The 19049-nt window shown below is 56.5% G+C and overlaps 1 protein-coding gene across 1 annotated transcript in view; it reads left to right on the top strand.

The window, feature by feature from the left end:
• Nucleotides 1-19049, top strand: part of DLGAP2 (DLG associated protein 2) — a 355333-nt gene that overhangs the window by 35381 nt on the left and 300903 nt on the right. Inside the window, exon 2 of the mRNA XM_041737686.1 lies at nt 13195-13227. Within this exon, the coding sequence (XP_041593620.1) occupies nt 13195-13227 (33 nt within the window). The remainder of the gene's footprint in view (nt 1-13194; nt 13228-19049) is intronic.

Genomic DNA, 19049 nt, shown 5'->3' on the forward strand with positions numbered 1-19049 from the left:
TATTTTGTTTTATAGCTCGGTGCTACCTCCACTCTTAAACCTGGAGATTTAATTTTCACGATTTAGACACGCAGAGGAAAACACAGCTGCCACGCGCCGTTCAAGTGACTTTGCTGATAAATCTTTTTGAAGTTTCATTGACAATGTACATCAATTATGAGCGTTACCTCTGCTTTAAATGTTTCTTTATGATACGAGATTATCTCTGAGGGTTCTGCGGGGAAGATGTGCATTTAAGACTTGCTTTGATGATTGGCATTCCAGGGTAATTTGGTGTAATGGGATTTAATTTGTTTGTAGATAAACTTACCTAAAGGGACCAACACAAGAACAGAAATCTCATAGCTTATATAAACAACGGAAATTAATTAACATGGAAGCACTAATTAGTTTATCCAATTTGCTGGCGGAGCTCTGGGCTCTGAGGGACTGAGGAGAGAGGCTGGGAGGGGTGAGGTGGGCCGAGGAGGAGGGGCCCTGGGGCAGGACACCCCCGGCAGGATGGGTCGAGGGCTGCAGGGGGCTCTGAGCCCCAGAGGAAATACCCAGGAGGTGACCACAGCCCTGACCTTGCAGCCAGCACCTCGGCTGCTGTCTACATGGGCCCGGCCTGCGGGGCCGCATCACCTGCAGCTGGAGAATATTCCCGTCTCTGGAGTGCCTCCCCCATCCTGTGTCCCCTTCCCTGTTGCTCAAGGTCATTTCCGCAGAGACACTGCCCCCCCCCCACAGGGTCCTGTCCTAGAGATGTCCTACAGGGGGCACGTTGTACTTACTCTCATGACCCCCTGGGGATATGTGCCTCCCTCACTTGAAGGTGAGCCCTGGGACAGAGAAGCCTGCATGAGTGAATGGATGAATGACTGGGGCCCCCCCTGCTGGGTTGACATCATCTGGAGTGTTTGCTCTGCAAACATGCTCCTGAGCCCCCGCCCACTGACCGCCCCCCATTGGCCCCCTGGCTGACCCTCCTATCAGTGGAGATGCCCCCTAGAGCTCAGGGCCTCCCGTGGGGCTGCAGGGCAAGTGCCTCAGGGCCTTGGTGCTGAGTGGGGACAGGCCCAGAGCCCCACACAAACACCTGCCCTGTGCCGGGCGTCTCTAGGCAGGAGCCTGCCCCCCAGCAGGGCCCCGTGGGGTCAGGCTGTGGCATCAGTCCATCGTCCTGGGGCTGCACCGTGGAGGCCGGAGCACCACAGGCTGCAGATCCAGCCCCGGCCGGCCCTCTAGGTGATGCTGAAGAAGCTCACCAGAGCTGCCCCGGCCCCTCCTGCTTCACCTGCACCCGATCCCCCTGCACAGCGCCTTGGGTCTTCCCTGTGTGGCCTTGCTGTGTTCCTCATTCCTCAGTGAGACTTTAAAAAAATAACAATTCAGGCATTATTTCCTCGTATTGTTTCCTCAAAATGCTAAATGTAGAGTTCCCATATGACTGGAAGTTTATTCCTTGGTATATATCCAAGAGAAATGAAACCTGTCCCCTCACGCACGTACGTGAGTGTCATCAGAGGCGTGATTCGTGGTCGTGCAGAAGCGCAAACAGCCCAGCCATCCGACAACCGGGGAATGGGTGAGTACCTGACGAGACGTCCACACGTGCAATATTATTTAATGATCAAAACGAAGGAAGGAACGACACATGCTACAGCGGAACGAGCCTTGGAAGCACTTTGCCAGGTGAAGCCTGTCGCGTGTTATGGCCACGCGGGATTCCATTCGCGTGAACTGTCCAGAAGGGGCAAATGCGGACAGCAGTGACAGGACTGGTTTCCAGGGCCGGCGGACGAGGACCGCAGCTTAGCCGGTGAAGGGTACGGGGTGGAAATGTTCTAGAGCTGACGGTGGCAAGGATGGCACAACCCCGCAAATATGCTGAACACCACTGGCCTGGACTCTGTACGTGGGCGGGTGGTACGGCCTGTAAGTGATACTTGGATAGAGCCGCGCTTTCCGGAAATCACCAAGCACAGAGGAGGCGGAGTCACTTGCCGGGCAGAGAAGGGCGGAGAGACACACCCACGAACAACACAGGGAACGTGCAAACATCCAGGGCGACCGAGTCGCCGGGCTTGCTGATCTGAGAGCGCAGAGCGGTCTGAGTGGGTCCGGGGTCAGCAGCAGAGGGAGGGCTGTGCTCTGTGACCCTTGTGGAGAAGGGAAGGCTGTAGCGTGTAGGAAGTGGACCCCCGGGGTAGGACCGGAGCAAGGGAGTGATCGCGCCTTTAACTTCCATATTAAAATTTTGTGTTGGCTCTTGTGCCTTTGTGCGTTATATGATCCGTGGCCGCCTCCCCTCTCAGATGAACACAATTGGCCCCATAAATACATTAAACGTGTCATGGTAGGGTCCTCGTAGGTATATCCTAAATGCTTTACGATCACCCTGTTAAATGTCCAGGACATGCATAATTGCCCCAAACACAGTTAATTAATGAGTGACATCATCCTAAAGCTGGAAGAGTCCTAGACACTTTCAGTCAGATTCAGAAATCCTAAATGAGCTTCCCACCCCTCCCTGTCCTACTCGGGATTGCACAGTGTTGAGTTGATGACGCTTTCAGCTGGGTTACTGCTTTGCAGGATTTCGCCCTCATCCTTCTCTCTGTGCCTTTTCACCGCTACGACTTGTCCACGGCAGCCAACATCTCGATGGACCTGCTAAGTGACATTTCAGCTCAGCTGCCCCCCTGAATTTAGGGGTCACCGGCGCTCTCCTACACAGGGATGCAGCATCAATAGGATTTTAGGAGCCCGTAGTTTAAATCCTTCTCGGGCCCGGGGACGAGGTTCCCAGGGTAGCTGTGATCGGCTCCAACCCAAGGTAATATTTCGTGTAGTTTAAACTATCACGAGGACCTATTCCCTTTGAACAATAAACTCAAGGTAAATTCAAAAACATTTGTGAGGGCCCCGCCCTGCCAGGTTTCACTGCCTTCCCACCTCATCCACTGCCCGCAGGTGACAGGCAGGTGACAGGCAGGTGACAGGCAGAAGACGTAGGTTATGATGGGCCGAGAAACAGAAAGTACAAATCCGGGTGCAATCACAGTGTGACAGCCACCACCTGGCGCGTGTTGTTTCAGATTTTACGGCGGATTTTACCCGAGTAACGGTCCCGGGCTTGACAGGTAATAGCAGCCTGTGTCCCTGGCACTAAATAAGGCCTCGCTACCAACTCTCACGCATCCTGCCGTGAGCCGTGGACCGCGCCACCAGCAAAGAGAGGCTTAAAAATAAGTGATGTTTTGCTGACACTTCTTTGAACGAACCAAGGACACACTGATGCCAGGAAAGGGATATTTGATACCAAAGGTGCCAGTGGAAATATTTATGGCTCGTGGGAGCCCAAGCAGCCCCGGGGCGATCTCAGACCTGCCGCCGGCTGTGGGGCCGGTGGGGAGGCAGCCGTCGAGCCTGCCTGCATCACCCTGCTGTTGCACGCTGCGTGGTGCTTTGTCATCCCGTACGGGTTTACATGACGGTGACGGTAGTTAGACCAAGTCCTCCGAGGTTGGTACATGCTGTGGTTATTGGATGGATACGAACGTGACCAAACGCTTGAGTTTAAGAACGTGCTGGAAGGGTGCACCCAGCGTAGCCTAACGTCCTTCCACGTGCGAGTCGTCTCTGCACCTGTGCAGATTGGCGGGTGTGAGGCCTACATAGAAGCCTGCATGGGATCCTACGTGTTTGATGGATTTATGTTTGCATTTGAAGATGTTACATGTTTGTGTATGATCCACGTATCCATACGTGACTCATATTAACGGCTGCACCCTCATGGGGGGAACAGGTGACCACTACCTAGTGATGCAAATGTCATTGCTATGGCACAAACTACACGAGCAACATCGACATCGTGATGTGGGGTTGACAAATAGGAAGGACTTAATGGCAGCTCTGCGTCAACCCTGGAGAGAGGGGAGTGGCGTCTTTGCTGCCAGTGATTACTCTGATCCTGAACCCTGTCTGGGCGCAAGCTCTGAGGACATGCAGCCCTGGCCCCCAGACACCCCCAAGCTAGAGGGGAAGACACTACCCCAGCCACTGACTCACGCACAAAGGACTTCGTGACCCAAAACAAAAAAAAGCAGCGGCTGGTTCTTCCAGGGGCACTGGTGGGAGCTGCAGCCGGGGCTGTGTTACGTGGGGCTGTGGGGCTGTGGGGCCAGTCCTCGGGGAGGGGCGAGGCCCAGACATGAGGCAGAGCAGCGCCCCCGCAGAGGTGCCGAGAGGCCAGCGTGGTGCACCTGTGTGCAGGTGCGTAGGCCCTTGGACCTAGGCACCTCTCGGGTGAGAGCGGAACATCAACTCCTTAACCAAATGCACAAATAAATCAGTAGTGACTTTGAGGCTGAACAAGCGATAGGTAAGGGGTTGAGGATGACAGCAGAGGGGTCTGCTCAGGATGTGTGTCCCCCCGCACAGGACGCAGCCTGTTAAGGTTAAGGTCTGGAGGAAGAATGTCCTGGAGGGGGGGCAGCAGATGCCGATCCTCTCCCTCGGTGCGGTGAGGACGGAGCCTCGCAGTCAGCACCAGCACCACCGTGAGAAGGACCAGGGGCCAGAGCCTCGCAGGCCCCGCGGGGAGGCCAGCTGCTGCCCACCAGAGGGCTCCCAGGAGGTCGGATTCAAGCTGCAGAGTTGCCACGTTGGGCACCATGTGGGACCCGGGAGGCGGGAGGTTAACCTCCGTCGTGTCTGCTACGAGGTGTCGGCAGTAGGGGCGGAGGCGGGAGTGGGCTCACGATGGATGGTGCAGCTACAGCTTGAGGAGACCAGGGGTTAACCGGGTGAGGTGGGAGAGGAAGTCGTCAAACCTACGCCTGTGTCTGAGCCTCAGTGAACTCCGAGTCACGATGAGATACCACCAGGGCCCAGACGTGCACCCAGGTCATCCAGAAGACTCCTAGGGCAGTGCAACAAGTGCCCTGTAACGGTGGAGCCGAGTCCGTGTGATACGAGGTGTCGAGCATTTGTGCAGACCCCCGGACTGTGCAGCACCAGGACGGACCCCGATGGCGACAGTGAGTCCGTGTGGGTTCATCAGTTGTGGCAGATGTACCATCCGGTGGGGACGCTGGCGTGGGGGACACGGGGATTTAAAGGAAGCGCCCACACCTTCCACTCCGCTTGGTGGTGAAGCCGACGCACCCCCTAAAAAGTACGATCCACACAAACTAAAGCAAGAGGAAGCCAAACGAGCAGTCCATCTGTCTCCACATCTTGCAGACCGAGTTGGTGGGATTAGGCGGCACTTACAGTCTGGGCTCTTGCCGCGGGCAGGATCCATGTGGCATTAGCGGGCAGAGGAGCCCCTCGTGTCGTGATACCTGCAGTAGAACCGCACGTGCATTCTCGATGGCTCGCTTCAGGGGCTGCGCAGGGGACTGGCCGGTCGGCTTGGACCCTATAACAAAGTACCACGGGCTGGGGAGCTCATCAAGACACATGTATTTTCTCACTGTTCCGGAGCCTGGGAGTCTGCGAGCAGGTGCCAGCATGGTCGGTTCCTGGTGGGGACCTCTTCTGGGGTGTCCTCATGTGGTAGAAAGAGGGACGGGAGCTCCCTGGGGTCTCTGATGAAGGACCCATCGCCTTTGGGGGCTCTGGCCTCACGATCTCGTCACCTTCCAAAGGTCCCATGTCGGAGGTAAGACTTGAGCATGTGAACGTTCAGTCCCTAGCACAGACGAGCCGGTGACCTCACTTTTGAGGCGGTGTCCGTGCAAGGGGAAAGCACAGATTCAGATACTCGTATGCCCTGTTCAAGCAGCGCTGCTCAGTCACCAAGAAGGGAAGCAAACCACGTGCCCACGGCCGGGCGAACAGAGGGGGGCCTATCCACGCAGCAGAGCGTGACTCAGCCTTAAACAGGAAAGAAACGGATGCACAGGCCGCGTGCGGATGAATCTTGAAGGCATTAGGCTCAGGGAGCCGAGTGTGGGTGTTAGGGTCCCCGCCTGTGGAGTCGGGGAGCACAGGGTGGACTCCCCACGGGGACGGCCCATCAGGACGCTGTGGTGTGCCAGGCCGGAGTGACCTCTCGGACGCCGGGGACATGGCGCTGAGTGTGAGGGAGAGCGGCTGAGCGTGGGTGGCAGGGGCTGAGTATGGGGAAAGGCTGATGACACCAGGCTTCTCGGGCCCAGGCTGGGAGTGTCAGGGCTCCACTGGGGCTGCACATCGCCGCGTGGACGGGCCTAGGGGCCTGGGGAGGGGGACGTCTGTGTGGGCCGTGAGCAGGACCCGGGGGACTTACTGTCCAGGAGAGAGTCCCGTGGTGTGCTCTGAGCCGGGACAGGTCCTGGGAACCACGGGTTAGGCTTAGCACAGGCCGCTGTGGCTGGGACAGAGGCCGCGGCGAGGATGGAGACGCCAAGGGCGCCTCACAGCTAGAATTCAGGGGTGTCACGGGTGCACTCCAGGAACAGCTTCATGTTTCATGCAGACAAGTGGACGTCAGTGGCCGGCCCTGGCCCTCAGCTGGCTGTGACAGCGGCTTCATCTCTGCAGGCCCGCCTTATCCCGGCTGCTTGAAAGGACTAATAATGCCACTTATTTACATGGGTTGTCATGGCAGTTAGTGAGATTGGAATCAGGAACGTCATAGGGGATCCCTGGGTGGCGCAGCGGTTTGGCGCCTGCCTTTGGCCCAGGGCGCGATCCTGGAGACCCGGATCGAATCCCACGTCGGGCTCCCGGTGCATGGAGCCTGCTTCTCCCTCTGCCTGTGTCTCTGCCTTTCTCTCTCTCTCTGTGACTATCATAAATAAATAAAAATTTTTAAAAAAGGAACTTCATAGACCGTGCGGCTAGAATGCAGTGACCCATCGATGCATTTGCAGAGGAGCCGTTTGCTTTAAGGCCGACTCCCATCCCAGCATCCCTCTGCCCGGCAGCGAGCTCACTTCTCAGTGAGTAATACCAGGACCCCACTTTTCCTCAGAGACTCCGATCAATTATTTAACTTTCTTCCACTCGCTCTGAAGCTGAATCGGCTTCCAAGAGACCCTCCAGAGTCCAGCGTGACACCCAGGCATTCGACGGCCGGGAAGGGGGGGCGCCGAGAGGTGGATACACGGGCCACGCAGCTCCGGGGCAGCTGGAGGGCTTCTCGTGTGTGCATCTGCTGCTCCCACGGACATGGGCCGCCTGACGTTCCGCAGCGACGTTTCCCCACTCTGGCCGCAGCAGTAGTGCCACTAGGAGCCCGGGAGATGCTCAGGGAGCACGGCGGGAGAGCACGGTGTCCCCGGAGACGGTTGAGTGCCGCAGGTGGGCACGGATCGTGAAGCTGATTCTGCGTGTCCCCGTGGAACCTGCGTAGATGCCCGTGGCCAGCAAACCGTGGCTCTCATTCGTCCTTGGCCTCTGTTTCTGGTTCCCTGGGGCCCATTGCTTTATTAAAGCTGCTCATTTCTGGGCCTGCCTTCACATCTTCAAATCGTATGTTAGATTCATGGGAATCCTGTTTACGTGCAGTTGTCCGACTGAGCGACTGGGGCTACACTCCATCCACGACCGCCAGTGGGGCATGCCCGTGGGGCGTGGTGCCCGACCACGCGTGGTGCGTCTTACGTCACTTCTCGTGTTTCTCGAGTGTTGAAGAAGCTCCCCCAGCCGTTTTTCTACCATGTTGCATAGCTTCTTTTTTTTTTTTTTTTTTTTTTATTTTTATTTTTTATTTTTTGTTGTTGCATAGCTTCTTGCCCAGACATTGGCGCTGACTCCTTTCCCGAAAGGGCTGTGCTCACCGACACACGTCCTGCTGGTCCTTCAGAGCCCGTCACTCCCGCTGCCCCTGCAGATGCCCAGCTCCCAGGCCGCACAGGCGTCTGGAGTACGTGTCTCTTCCCTCCAGCACAGCTCGAACTGTACTGTAACCGGTTCCTCTCATCGGTGTCTGATTCTCATATCTATAGATGGATAAGCGGTGAGAATACCTATTAAATTGCGGACATCTGGTGATTGATCAGCCTGGGCTGGGTTTGGGGAATAGGCATTTATATGATTGTCCCGTTGAGTCCTGGAGCATCCTTGGGGTGGAATCTGTCCTTCCCTCCTGTCCTGCTTCTTTTCAAACTGGAACGAAGGCAAACTCGGGAGACAGTAACAACAACAGCTAATATATAGGGAGTTACTTTGTGCCAGAAATATTTTTTTTTCCTTTATACTTTAACTGCCTAAATTTTTAAAAATTTTTTTCCATTTTTTTCATGCATTTAATTTCCCAATTAAATGTCCGCCTCTGTTCACTGAGAGCTTCATTTCATTGCCCGTGACCCATCTGCTCACTCCCGTTGCCACATCTCCCTAGAAAGAAACTCTGATAGAAATCCACTGTCGGCCGTTCCAGGCTTTGCTCTGCACTGATAAGTGCTCGGGGCCCATATGCGACCAACGCACATCACGGAGGGTGATGCTAGGACACGACGGGCTCTCTGCAGAGTTACGGATTGAATAAGTATTAAAGGAGACGCTCTCAACGTGGAACTGAGATCCAAGCAGTCGGCATTTTCCTCTTCCTCTGCTTCTGGACGTGTGAGACTTTTCCATCTTAGCGCGTAAGCGTCCGTAGCATCAAGGAATTGTGACTCTGTGAAGCCGCTGGTCGGTCGAGAAGGCATCGGGCCACCTGAGCTGGTCAGTCTCGCATCAGCGCGTCATCCTGCACCTGTGAAGTCCTAGGGTCACGCTTCCCATCCTGTTCTGCGTGCGGGCGGCTGAGTGCCGGTGCCGGGATCGTTGCAGAAGGTGACAGTTTTGCTCCTTGCTTGTTCGGGAAGTGCTGGTGGTGACCGTGGCATCCTGGTCTGAACTGCTCCCTCCCTGCCATTCAGAGGGGGCTTCCTAGGAGGGCAGACGCCGGCCGAGTGGTCTCCGCCCGGTGGTCTCGGCCCGGCTGGAGCGGCGCAGAGGACTATGGGAGGAGGAGCGGCAGATGTGCAAGGAGCCCAGTGGCCCCGCCGCTGCCCCCCGGGGCTCCCCTCCGCAATCCAGGGCCTGGGTCCCCGCGCCGGCCGCACTGCCTCCTTCAGCAGCAGCCGCGGCGGCACCAGGCCCCCGGCGGCCCGGGCCCAGAGCGAGGTGCAGGCATCACGGGCCGGTGCCTCCCGGGGTGGGAGAGAGCCGCTGCCCGTGCCCGCCGCGCCCACGGGCTGACAGCCGCCACCCTAGAAACACCTGCAGGTACGACGCCTGCAGACACACCGGGCGCCGCGGCTCCCGTGTCCTGGCAGAGTGACCGAGGGCACACGCCTCCCGCCCAGGGAAGAGCGGGGAGGCGCTCAGGGTCGGTGCTTCGGCGCCTGGGGAGGAAGCCCACGCGGGGGCTGCGTCTGGCTCAGGCACTGACCCTGTGCCCTTCAAATCGTCACAAGGATTTCTCCGTCTTGCGTCAATTAGCATAAATCAGTGTAGTCTTCTCCTGATTTAAATGAGACTCGGCGCTAATGAAGGTGCATCCACCGGTGTCAGCTTTGACTCCCTTGCACAGTGTGACTGTTGCCCTCGTGGCTGTTCCTCAGGGCGACGGGCTGGCGTGGCTCGGACGCCCCCTCTAACGCGGCGGCCCCTGGTCGGCGCCCGGCCCGGTGCCTGCAGCCAGAGCCCGGCGGGAGGCCCCCACCCAGGGCAGCGGGGGAAGGCGCGACCGCCAGCCGGCCTGGGGCTCAGCCAGCGCTCGAGGGACGCCCGGCGCCGGGCACCTGTCCTCCCGCCGCTCGGCCGAGGGTCAAGGCCAGGGGAGGGGCCCGAGGTGGGCAAAGTGTCACCCGCCAGGCTGACCTGCTGCTGGGTGAACGCTGGCGCCTTCACTCGAGGTCACCCTTGCCCCCGACAGGCTGCTCCTCCTCCGGCCTCGGCTCTGGTGCCCGCAGGCTGCCATGCGGTCACCGTGCTCTGGAGTGTGGGCCCAGGGGCTGGGGTGTCTCGCTCTGATGCCAGCGAGGCTCCAGGGAAGGGAGCAGCCCTGCACCCACACCCCTGCACCCAGACTCTCACGCCTGGGACCCCCACCCTCAGACCCCACACCCCCGGACCCCTGCACCCAAACCCTCACACCTGGACCCCTTACCCAGGACCCTCACACCCAGGACCCCCATACCTGGAACCCAGCCCCGCAACCTCCACACCTGCGACCCCCGCACCCAGGACCCCTGTACCTGTGACCCCCGGGCCCGGACTCCCCTGCACCCGGACCCCCACACCTGGTATCCCCATACCTGGGACCCCTACACCAAGACCCCCTGCACCCGGGACCCCTGCACTGGGACCCCCTGCACCTGGGACCCCTGCACTGGGACCCTCTGCACCCAGACCTCCGCAGCTGGTATCCCCGCACCCAGGACCTCGCGCCAGAGCCTGCCCAGCCCTCCCAAAGCTTCCTCGACAGGGAATGACGCCTGGCACAGCTCTCTATGCACGTGAGCGAGGACAGCATGTCAGCAGGGCCCCAAGTACCGTTAGCAGGTCCAAGGGGACGTGCAGGGGCTCGTGAGTGTGGTGACACTGGGTCCTGACAGTCACCACACACGGGGCATGCTGGCAGTTCAACTAGGGCTCCGCCGTCCCCCGTGACACAGGATCGATTGAGGATCTTGCTGGAAATACTTTAAGGATGAGGCCTGGGTGGCATTTGTGAAAGACTTGGGCCCCGAAAGACGTTTCTGTGCCGTCGCCTGTCCCTGGGTCTCTGATCCACAGAATCTGAGTTCACTGAATGTGCCAGCTCCCGTGCCATCTGCGCTGTTGTGCAACCCCTGTGTGTTGACCTGGGTGATTCTGAGCACATCCACCCGTGATAAAGGTCAGATGTGCAGAGAGAGTCCTACGTTTGTGGGTTGATTTTTGTGCAGATCCAGGTCAGTGCTTGCAATGAGTAGCTTCGTCTGCTCCAGCAGCCCGGCGCTGGGTTCAGGTCCCCAGTCGGGGTGGGAGGGGTGGGCCGCGGCCTTGGCAGGGGGTGGGCTGACAGGTGAACCTGGTTCTCCTCAGTGCGTGGCTCTGAGGTTCCGCTGCTCGGGCCCCAGGCTGCCGCCCACCCTAGGCCCCTTCCCTGGCTCCATGGTCTGCTGGGGGGGGGGGGGGGGCCTGAACTGTCACCTCTCTCTGCCCCGTGGACACACACGCCTCCTGGGAGTCCCAGGGGGACTCCCGGTCTTGCTCTATCGTGTCACCACGAGGAGAGCTGGGGCTGGGGGACTTAGGGCTCTGTGCTGTTGTGTGTCCTTGGACAGTCCCTTAGTGCAGATGCCCTGGGGCCTCACACACAATGGGGGCAGCAAGGGGTTTGCACCATTAGCTGCAGCGGGCGCGGCACCGTGTCCATAGCATGTCATAGAGAAGGTGGACGGAGCTGCGCCTGCTGGACCCTGGAGCAGCATGGGGGGCCTGGCCTTGGGAATGGGAGTGAGGCTCCTGGACGTCACACTGCACCCAGGCGAGTGATGCTCATTTCCTGTGTCCTGTAGATCCCAGTGCCTGTGTTCACTGCTCACCTCTGCACCGATCGCTGGCACGAGCTACGGTGGTGCAGGGTTGCAGCCTTGGTGCTGTGCCGGCGTGGCCCTGTCGCCCACCCAGGCCTCCCTCCTGGACCACAGGGGTGAGCTGAGCTTCCTCGGCTGTCCGGGCGGGCGGGACAGGGAACAAGCCCCTGTGCACCTGCTCATGGTCCCTCCTTTGAAGACTCTGGCTCCCCACCTTCTGGACGCACCCGCTTTGCAATGTGGGGTAGTTCAGGCCTGCGCTCCGCTCTGTTGGGCAGGAGGTGGGTGTCCAGAGCAGACACGGCACCGTGACCCGGGTGACCTGGCCGTGGGGGGGTTGCCTCCCCTGACTCGGACGGCTGTGCTTTCAGGACGTCAGAGCTCCCCATCCGGTGTGCATTAAAGGACGGTTGTGCCTTCCCTGAGGCGTCCGTTGGCGCCCTGTCTCCCTCATCCCCTCCACCCCCCACCACACATGCGCTCGCCGGGTGGGGGCGAGCCTGGGCCCGCAGGCTCCCTCGCCTGTCCCCACCCCGCCCCTGCCGCTCCCTCGGTCATCCCCAAACAGAAGACTAACTCATCGCCATTGTTCACCTCAGAGATCATCCTTGGGTCTTAATTTTATTTATTTTTAAAGATTTTATTTATTTATTCATGAGAGACACAGACTGAGGCAGAGACACAGGCAGAGGGAGAAGCAGGCTCCTCGCAGGGGGCCTGATGTGGGACTCGATCCCGGGACCTGGGGTCACGCCCTGGGCCGAAGGCAGACGCTCACCTGCTGAGCCACCCAAGTGCCCCAAGGGTCTGAATTTTATATTAAAAAATGTCCCAGCTCCTGCTATGATCTTGAGTTCCCTCCGCAAACTGTCCATCTCGTGTCCTCCCAGCTCCCGGGGGCTGAGGCCACCAGCCCCTTCCTCCGGCCACGCCCGTCTGCCTGCGCCACGCTTGTCCCGAAATCCTCCTGGTCCTTGAGACCCTGTGCAGACGCTGTGCCCTCTGCAAGTCCTTTGCTGCCTCCTGGGGTTGGAATAGAAGGAGGCTGGCGCCAAGGGCTGCTTGAATGCATTGGCCACCCCGCCGTCCCGTGCTCACGTGGAGGGTGCCTGCATCCCTGCTTTAGGGCCATGGCAGGGGGGGGCGGTCACCTGCCTAGAGGACCCAGGGCCTCACTTCTTGCCCACAGTTGCACTTGTACTTACCGTATCGTACTCGCTGTCATAGTTTCCCGAGGAGACCGTGAGGGTCGTGTCCCCCACACGTCTTGGGCCGTTCATAGGGTCTGACGCTGATGGGCGGACCTGCACCCTGAGGACCGTCGGTAGCTGGAGCTTAATGTGCGTCTGTGGTTTTAATTCCGCCCTTTTGCTCGTGCTTGTTGGTGCCTGAGAGCAGACGTAGGAGTTGTGGTTAAAGCAAAGGCTTGGGTGTTAGGGGATGAAATCCGTCATCTGTTTGTGCCCAGTGTCCTGGGGGCCCCACGTGGTCATGAGGACATGTGCGTATGCGTGTGCCTGTGACGAAGAGGTGGGTGGTCTGCCGGTGAGGAAGGTGTGAAGGGGCGGCTACACTCGTGCCGTGCAGGGATGTTTGCCCAGGCGTGGGGTGGGCGTGGGCCACGCGCCCAGAGGGCCCCTCCCATGACTGACGTGAGACCCCGAGACCCCTTAGTAACGGCCTCTCTCTCTTCTGTTTGCAGAATCGCAGTGCACCCTCTGCGGGGAGCCGGAAGGTGAGTGTGCTCGACCCCGTCCCCGCCTCCGCTGGCCATGGCGGGGGCACCGTGGTCGCGGACGGCCGTCGGCGTGTCCGGCCCGCGTTCTCCAGTGTTTGGTGGAAAGTGGGTAAAACCGGCGTGGGGTGCAGGGTGGCAGGGGGCGGTCATCGCTGAGCGGAAAGTGAATCACAGCCACGTTACAACACTTGCCTTTGGGGTTTCGGGTTCACAGATTTTAATCAGGTTTCTCCAGGTAGTAAATGCTGGTGTTAGAAATACGTATTTCATGGCTTTAAATACATTAGCCCCAAGTGCTGATGAGCCTCACCTGAAGCAAGACCTGGGCAAACCACTCGGTATCATTAGTGAGCGACCGAGAGGCGCAGCAGGAGCTTGCTGGTAGTCAGTGCCATTAAACAGTGCACGATCCGTGTGGTCGAAGATGCTTTCACTTTTTTATTTTTTTCGAAGATACTTTTAAAACGAGAGCTCCTGACTCTGATTTACTTACCTATGTTGGAAAGTAGTGAAGGCTGAAACCTTTCCAGTGTCACAAGAGGAAAGAATAAAAGAAACGCGGTTCGCACGCAGCCTCCGTTGGCGGGGGCCCTGGATGCATCAGAGCTGTGAGGGTCGGGCTCAGCGCGGCGGCGTGTGGCCTCGCCACGGGGCGGGGGTGGCCGCCGGGGCCCGGGACCCCGGGGTGCCTGACTGTGCACGACTCGAGCACGTGCTCCGTGTCACACAAACATCGTCGTATTCACTGCCGAGATTTCCACCCACGAGATGAAAGAACAAAAGGGACCATCGGGTCCATGTAGAAATTCCATCAAACACCCTGTTTCTCCAGTCTTGTGGTTGAGACGTGCCTGAGTCCTCAAACGTCTTGCTCTGTGGGTGAAGGGGTATCCGGTGCACTGCTGTGGCTGCGGCAAAGCGCACGGACTCAAATGGTCACTGGTGCATAAAACCCGAGACTCTGGACACCCGGTGTTTCCGGGGTCAAAGAAAAGCAGAGTTTTGGGGTGGGATGCTGCAGGGAGGCCACCGAGAGCAGGTTTTGTGCGGCGGGCAGTGGCCTCTGAGCGGGAGGGGCCGAGGGTGCCCACAAGGGCCTCCAGCTTGAGCGGGTCCTGCAGGTACTTGGGAACTTCATTTGTTCTTGTCGTTATAACGTCAGTGTCTGTCCCGGGTGGGGAACGTGCGCATCAGGCCTTGGCTTCCTGTGTTGTCCTTGTGCGACACGCGCCTCCTGCTGAGGGTCCTCAGTGTGCTCCGAAGCCTGGACCCTCCACCTCGAGGCCCACCCAGACCTCTCCAGGCCCCCCGCCCTGCCCATTCCTGTCATGGGCCTCTGCTGTCTGCAGTCTGTGTGCGCTGCGTGGAGTCCGGTTCCCGCTCTCGGCTGCTTCCCGCTGTCCTACGGGGCCACATGCAGCTGGTGTGGTTGCGGGAGGGCGTGGGTTGAGTCAAGGGGGTGTTAGCTGGGGGGTCCTCGCTCAGAGACAGGGGTTCATGCATTCCTGTGGGCACCCCGGGTCGCGGGACCCCTGCGGCTTGCCCCCACGCAAGGGCAGGGCTGCATCCTCCCCCCAGGAGTGCCCCTGCCCCCACCCTGTCAGAGGTCAGAACCCTGGTCGCGCACAGGACCCCTGTCTGCCCGTCCTGGACGACGTCCAGCAGGTCCCCCGGTAGCCCACCTGGGTCAGCATCCAATCAGATCACCGATCACCGTGCACCAAAGGTGTAAAGTTGCCAGGGGCAGAGGGAGGAGATGTGCCCCTTCTCGCTCCGGGGGCAGCTCAAGATGTAGATATTTAAGACCCCAACCCCCCCCAGGAGGCCGTGAGGATCGGGGAGACGGCACAGAGGTTGCATTTGTAGGGCTGCCGGACACACTGCCCTCGTGCCTCGTCCACCTGGGCCTCAGGCTCTGCGGCCGCTGCAGCGTTCCAGATACGCCAGTGCAGTTGCTCCAAATCAGAGAAAAGGGAGGAAAGCTTTGATGGCACGGTCTCAGCTGGGCTTTATTTTTCTGTAAAGCACCACCATGCATATTCATACATTTTTAAATCATTTAAGTGATTAGTCTACGTGAGAGCTGCCTGGGCCCAGTGAGTGGAATCCGAAATCAGCTTTGTTGTTGGGTAATGTCTCCAGCAGCTTCTACCGGCTAATTCGTAAAGGCCGCCGCACGGAAAGGATCCGCACCGGAGGCTGGCGCACAGCGCGGAGTTGGATCCGGAGCCTTGTGCTCCTTCCATCCACAGGGTTAAGGCATCAACTCATTAAGCTTCTCTCTTTCTTGTCAGAAAGCTGTTAACAGTCTTTCTCCGCTAAACCAGTGAAGTGGGAAACACCTATTTGCATTTTAATGATTAGTTCTCTTGGAGGGAGCTGGTTCTTTGGATACAGATGGAATAATCAGCATTGTCTCAGGTGATAATACCTGTCAAGCAGCGAGACTGGGAACAAAGTTTATGGGGGGCTGCGGACCTCAGGATTGCAGGCGTGAGCATCCCTGTGAAGGCGGGGCCTGTTTCACAGAGAACATTAGCTTGTAATTGTGCATAAAACATAGATCGAGACCTCAGTACACAAATTCGCTTATCCTTTCTGAACCTTGGGCGACTATATTTTTGAGAGGAGAATGTTTTATGGAGTGTTTTATGTGACTTACCGGCATCCCTCTTCCTGCCGAGGCTGTACAGGCAGGTGACTCTGAGTTTGGGAGTAGAGCTGCTTACCCAACCAGACTCACCTACCTTTTGCAGGGATACACTCGCCAGAGTGTGTTGCCGAACTAGAGACCGATTATAAACAACAAAAACCAAAAAAAAAAACCCAATTTGGAGTCTACAGAGAGCAACCTCGTTATTATGGTTTGCTACAGGCCTGAGAGGCAGAGGACGGTCTCGGCTGCATCGTGGCGGTCCTGGTCGCCGTGGTCGCAGTCTGGCGAGATCACTTTGTCAGTTTACCTTGACACACCTCGCATCTCCGACGGTTCATATGCTGAACCCCATCAGTCTAATATAGGAAAATAATTTAAGAGTATATGATCCTTTTCAAGCTTTATTGACAGATACATGACAGCACGTACTTCTAACTAGACCACAGGGAATGTTATGGTAGAACCACAGACGTCGGTTCATGGATGTGCCTATTTGTGTACATTTTTAGGGTTCAATTTGCCCTCCTAGTAAATAGATTCCCTAATGTGGGAAGGCAGATGCCTAGAAGGGCTTAGGAAAACTTATCTGCAATCCCCTATAATGTAATAATGGTGTCTTAACATCTATGTTATTTAACCCAGTTAAAACTAAGGAATAGGGATCCCTGGGTGGTGCAGCGGTTTAGCGCCTGCCTTTGGCCCAGGGCGCGATCCTGGAGACCTGGGATCGAATCCCACATCGGGCTCCCGGTGCATGGAGCCTGCTTCTCCCTCTGCCTATGTCTCTGCCTCTCTCTCTCTCTCTCTCTATCATAAATAAATAAATAAAATTAAAACTAAGGAATAAAATAAGCTATTACAATTTAAATTTGGAACAAATAGGTAATGCTACAAAAATATTAGGATGGAGTTTAGCACAGAGGATGTTTAGTAAGAGATGCCTTGAGATGTATGAGTTCAAAAGAAGTCGGCCACGTATGGAGGCATCAACGTATATTTAGAAGATGTATAGAAATTCTGGTTGCAAAGCAAAATTCAGGTTCAAAAAAATCACAAAAGGTTTAAGATAAGAGACTTTCATTTTAAATCTGTTTTATTTTTGTTTTTTAATTTGATCATTTGAGGACACAAATTGCATACTGCTCTTAGAATTTTGGACAGAATCTTATGTATCACTACAAATAGAAGGAACCCGAGCTACCTTGTCCCTTCCTCACTCATGAGTAAGAAAAAATGGGACATGTTTTTAAATACATATTGTGTTTAGCAGCATCATGTTCTCGATTTTTAAGTCAGGTATTTGAGATTTCCCCCCACAAATGACTCTAATCAATGTAAAGCTTCGGTGCTGTTTTTGCTCCTTCATTGGGTAGGTGTCATCCTGAAATGCTAAGATCTCTCACCACGAGGGAAGGACAGGAAGGCTGCTCCTTAAAGCCGGGGCATCGTGGGTTGGGAAGAAGCATTTTGGCCCCACCTCTGCTCTTGCGGGAACGAGGGCGTCCACGCCTCACCTGCAGCTGCTGCCCCATCTCGTTGGGAGATCAGACCTCGTTAATTGTATGCTTTGGGTAAAAATGGTCTTTTCTGTTTGCTATTCTTGGAGGTTTGTGGTAGATAACCAGCATTTATTAAGTTCTCAACATGTGCCAGGCTCTCTAGAAAAAATTAGCGTTGCTTAGGAACTGAAGAATTCAACTGGCTTTTGAGAGAAAACAGAATTCTATTCCAGCCGATCTGCCTTCGGGGACCTCAGAATGGTTAGTGTTTTAGTACAAGTCAGAGAATATGACTTGCTGAAGATACAGGAAGGAAACCCGTTGGTCTTAAAAGGTTAGGGTGGAGGGCCTCAGAAGGGTCCTTGCCGTGAGCTTGAGGCACTGCCGGGTGACATGTCACGTGGCCTTTGGTACCCACCTGAGCTTGAATGAAGGAGGTTCATTCTAGGCTCCCAGAGTTCAGGAGAACGTCTACCCCAGAGGATGGGCAAGACTCAAGGCCTCAATAGCCTCTGAGAGGTAAAACCCAGAAGGGGGCACAGGATGGGGTGGACGTGGGGCACTCAGGCAGGTGTGGGATGCAGGGGCACCTGGCATGGGAAGCGATGGGACACGCCCCTGGAGTGAAACCCAGAATCTCAACGTGTTTTCACCTTTATGAGAAAAAGACTAGAAGACACTGACCAAGGAAGTGTAAAGGAAGCCTGTCACATATCCGGGGTCACGGGTAGAATATAAAGTGACCAGCAAGAAACACACACCCGGGTGTGGATGCCAGGTCTGATTTCCCCGCACCTGTGCCTCGCAGGAGGACCAGGTGGTAAAATGAATGTGAAACTCGTTCCCAGATCCATGAGGATGCTGTTGGAACCTGAGGGCCGAGGCACCGTCAACGTCACAAATCATCTACAGAATCTTTGACCACGTAGGACTCCGCCTTGCCTAAAAATAGACGATAAAAGCTTATAACCCCTACAAAGAAATTTGAAGGGAATGAAGACATGTGACAGGTGGATAAGCAACCCAGTGCTAGAACTGGCGGCTTGCACAGGGTGTTTAAGAGGACTAACTTGGTTTTTAAAAGGAAAAGAAGCCGTGATGAAGTAACGATCTAGTGCGACAGAAGGACAGATCGAAAACAAACAGCACGTCTGAGAACAAAAAACGTCATTTAAATTCGTGGCTGTGCCTGTCTGTTACGTAACAGATTAGATGTTGCCAGACGGAGAATGAGCAAAGCAGAAAACAGATATGAGGATATTTCCCAGAGTTTTGCGTAGAGGGGCTGAGGGGCTTTTACGTGTATTCAATCCATGTAAAGTGGAGTAAAAGACAGATGGGGGAAGGGAGAAAGCCTCAGATAACACAGCATGCAGGAGTCTTAGAGAAAGTCACTATTTAATGATAAAAGGAAGCTGAAGCAATCACCTACTGTAGAATAGGCCCGAAATGTGGAAAACTAAAGAATAAACAGAGGATTGCAAGGAGCTTCGGACGGATCCCAAGTCCCAGGGGAGACCTGTGTGCATGGGGTCCCAGGGGAGCCAGTCACACCCAGTGAGAGCAGAGGAGCCTCGAGGAGCTGCTGGGGCCCAGGCATCCCGGGCGGGAGCACTGCCGACCGTCTGCCCAGGGGCTCGTGCCTCGTTCACGGCGTCGACTTG

The sequence above is a fragment of the Vulpes lagopus genome, chromosome 22 (assembly GCF_018345385.1).
Source record: "Vulpes lagopus strain Blue_001 chromosome 22, ASM1834538v1, whole genome shotgun sequence".
NCBI classification, from domain to species: domain Eukaryota; kingdom Metazoa; phylum Chordata; class Mammalia; order Carnivora; family Canidae; genus Vulpes; species Vulpes lagopus.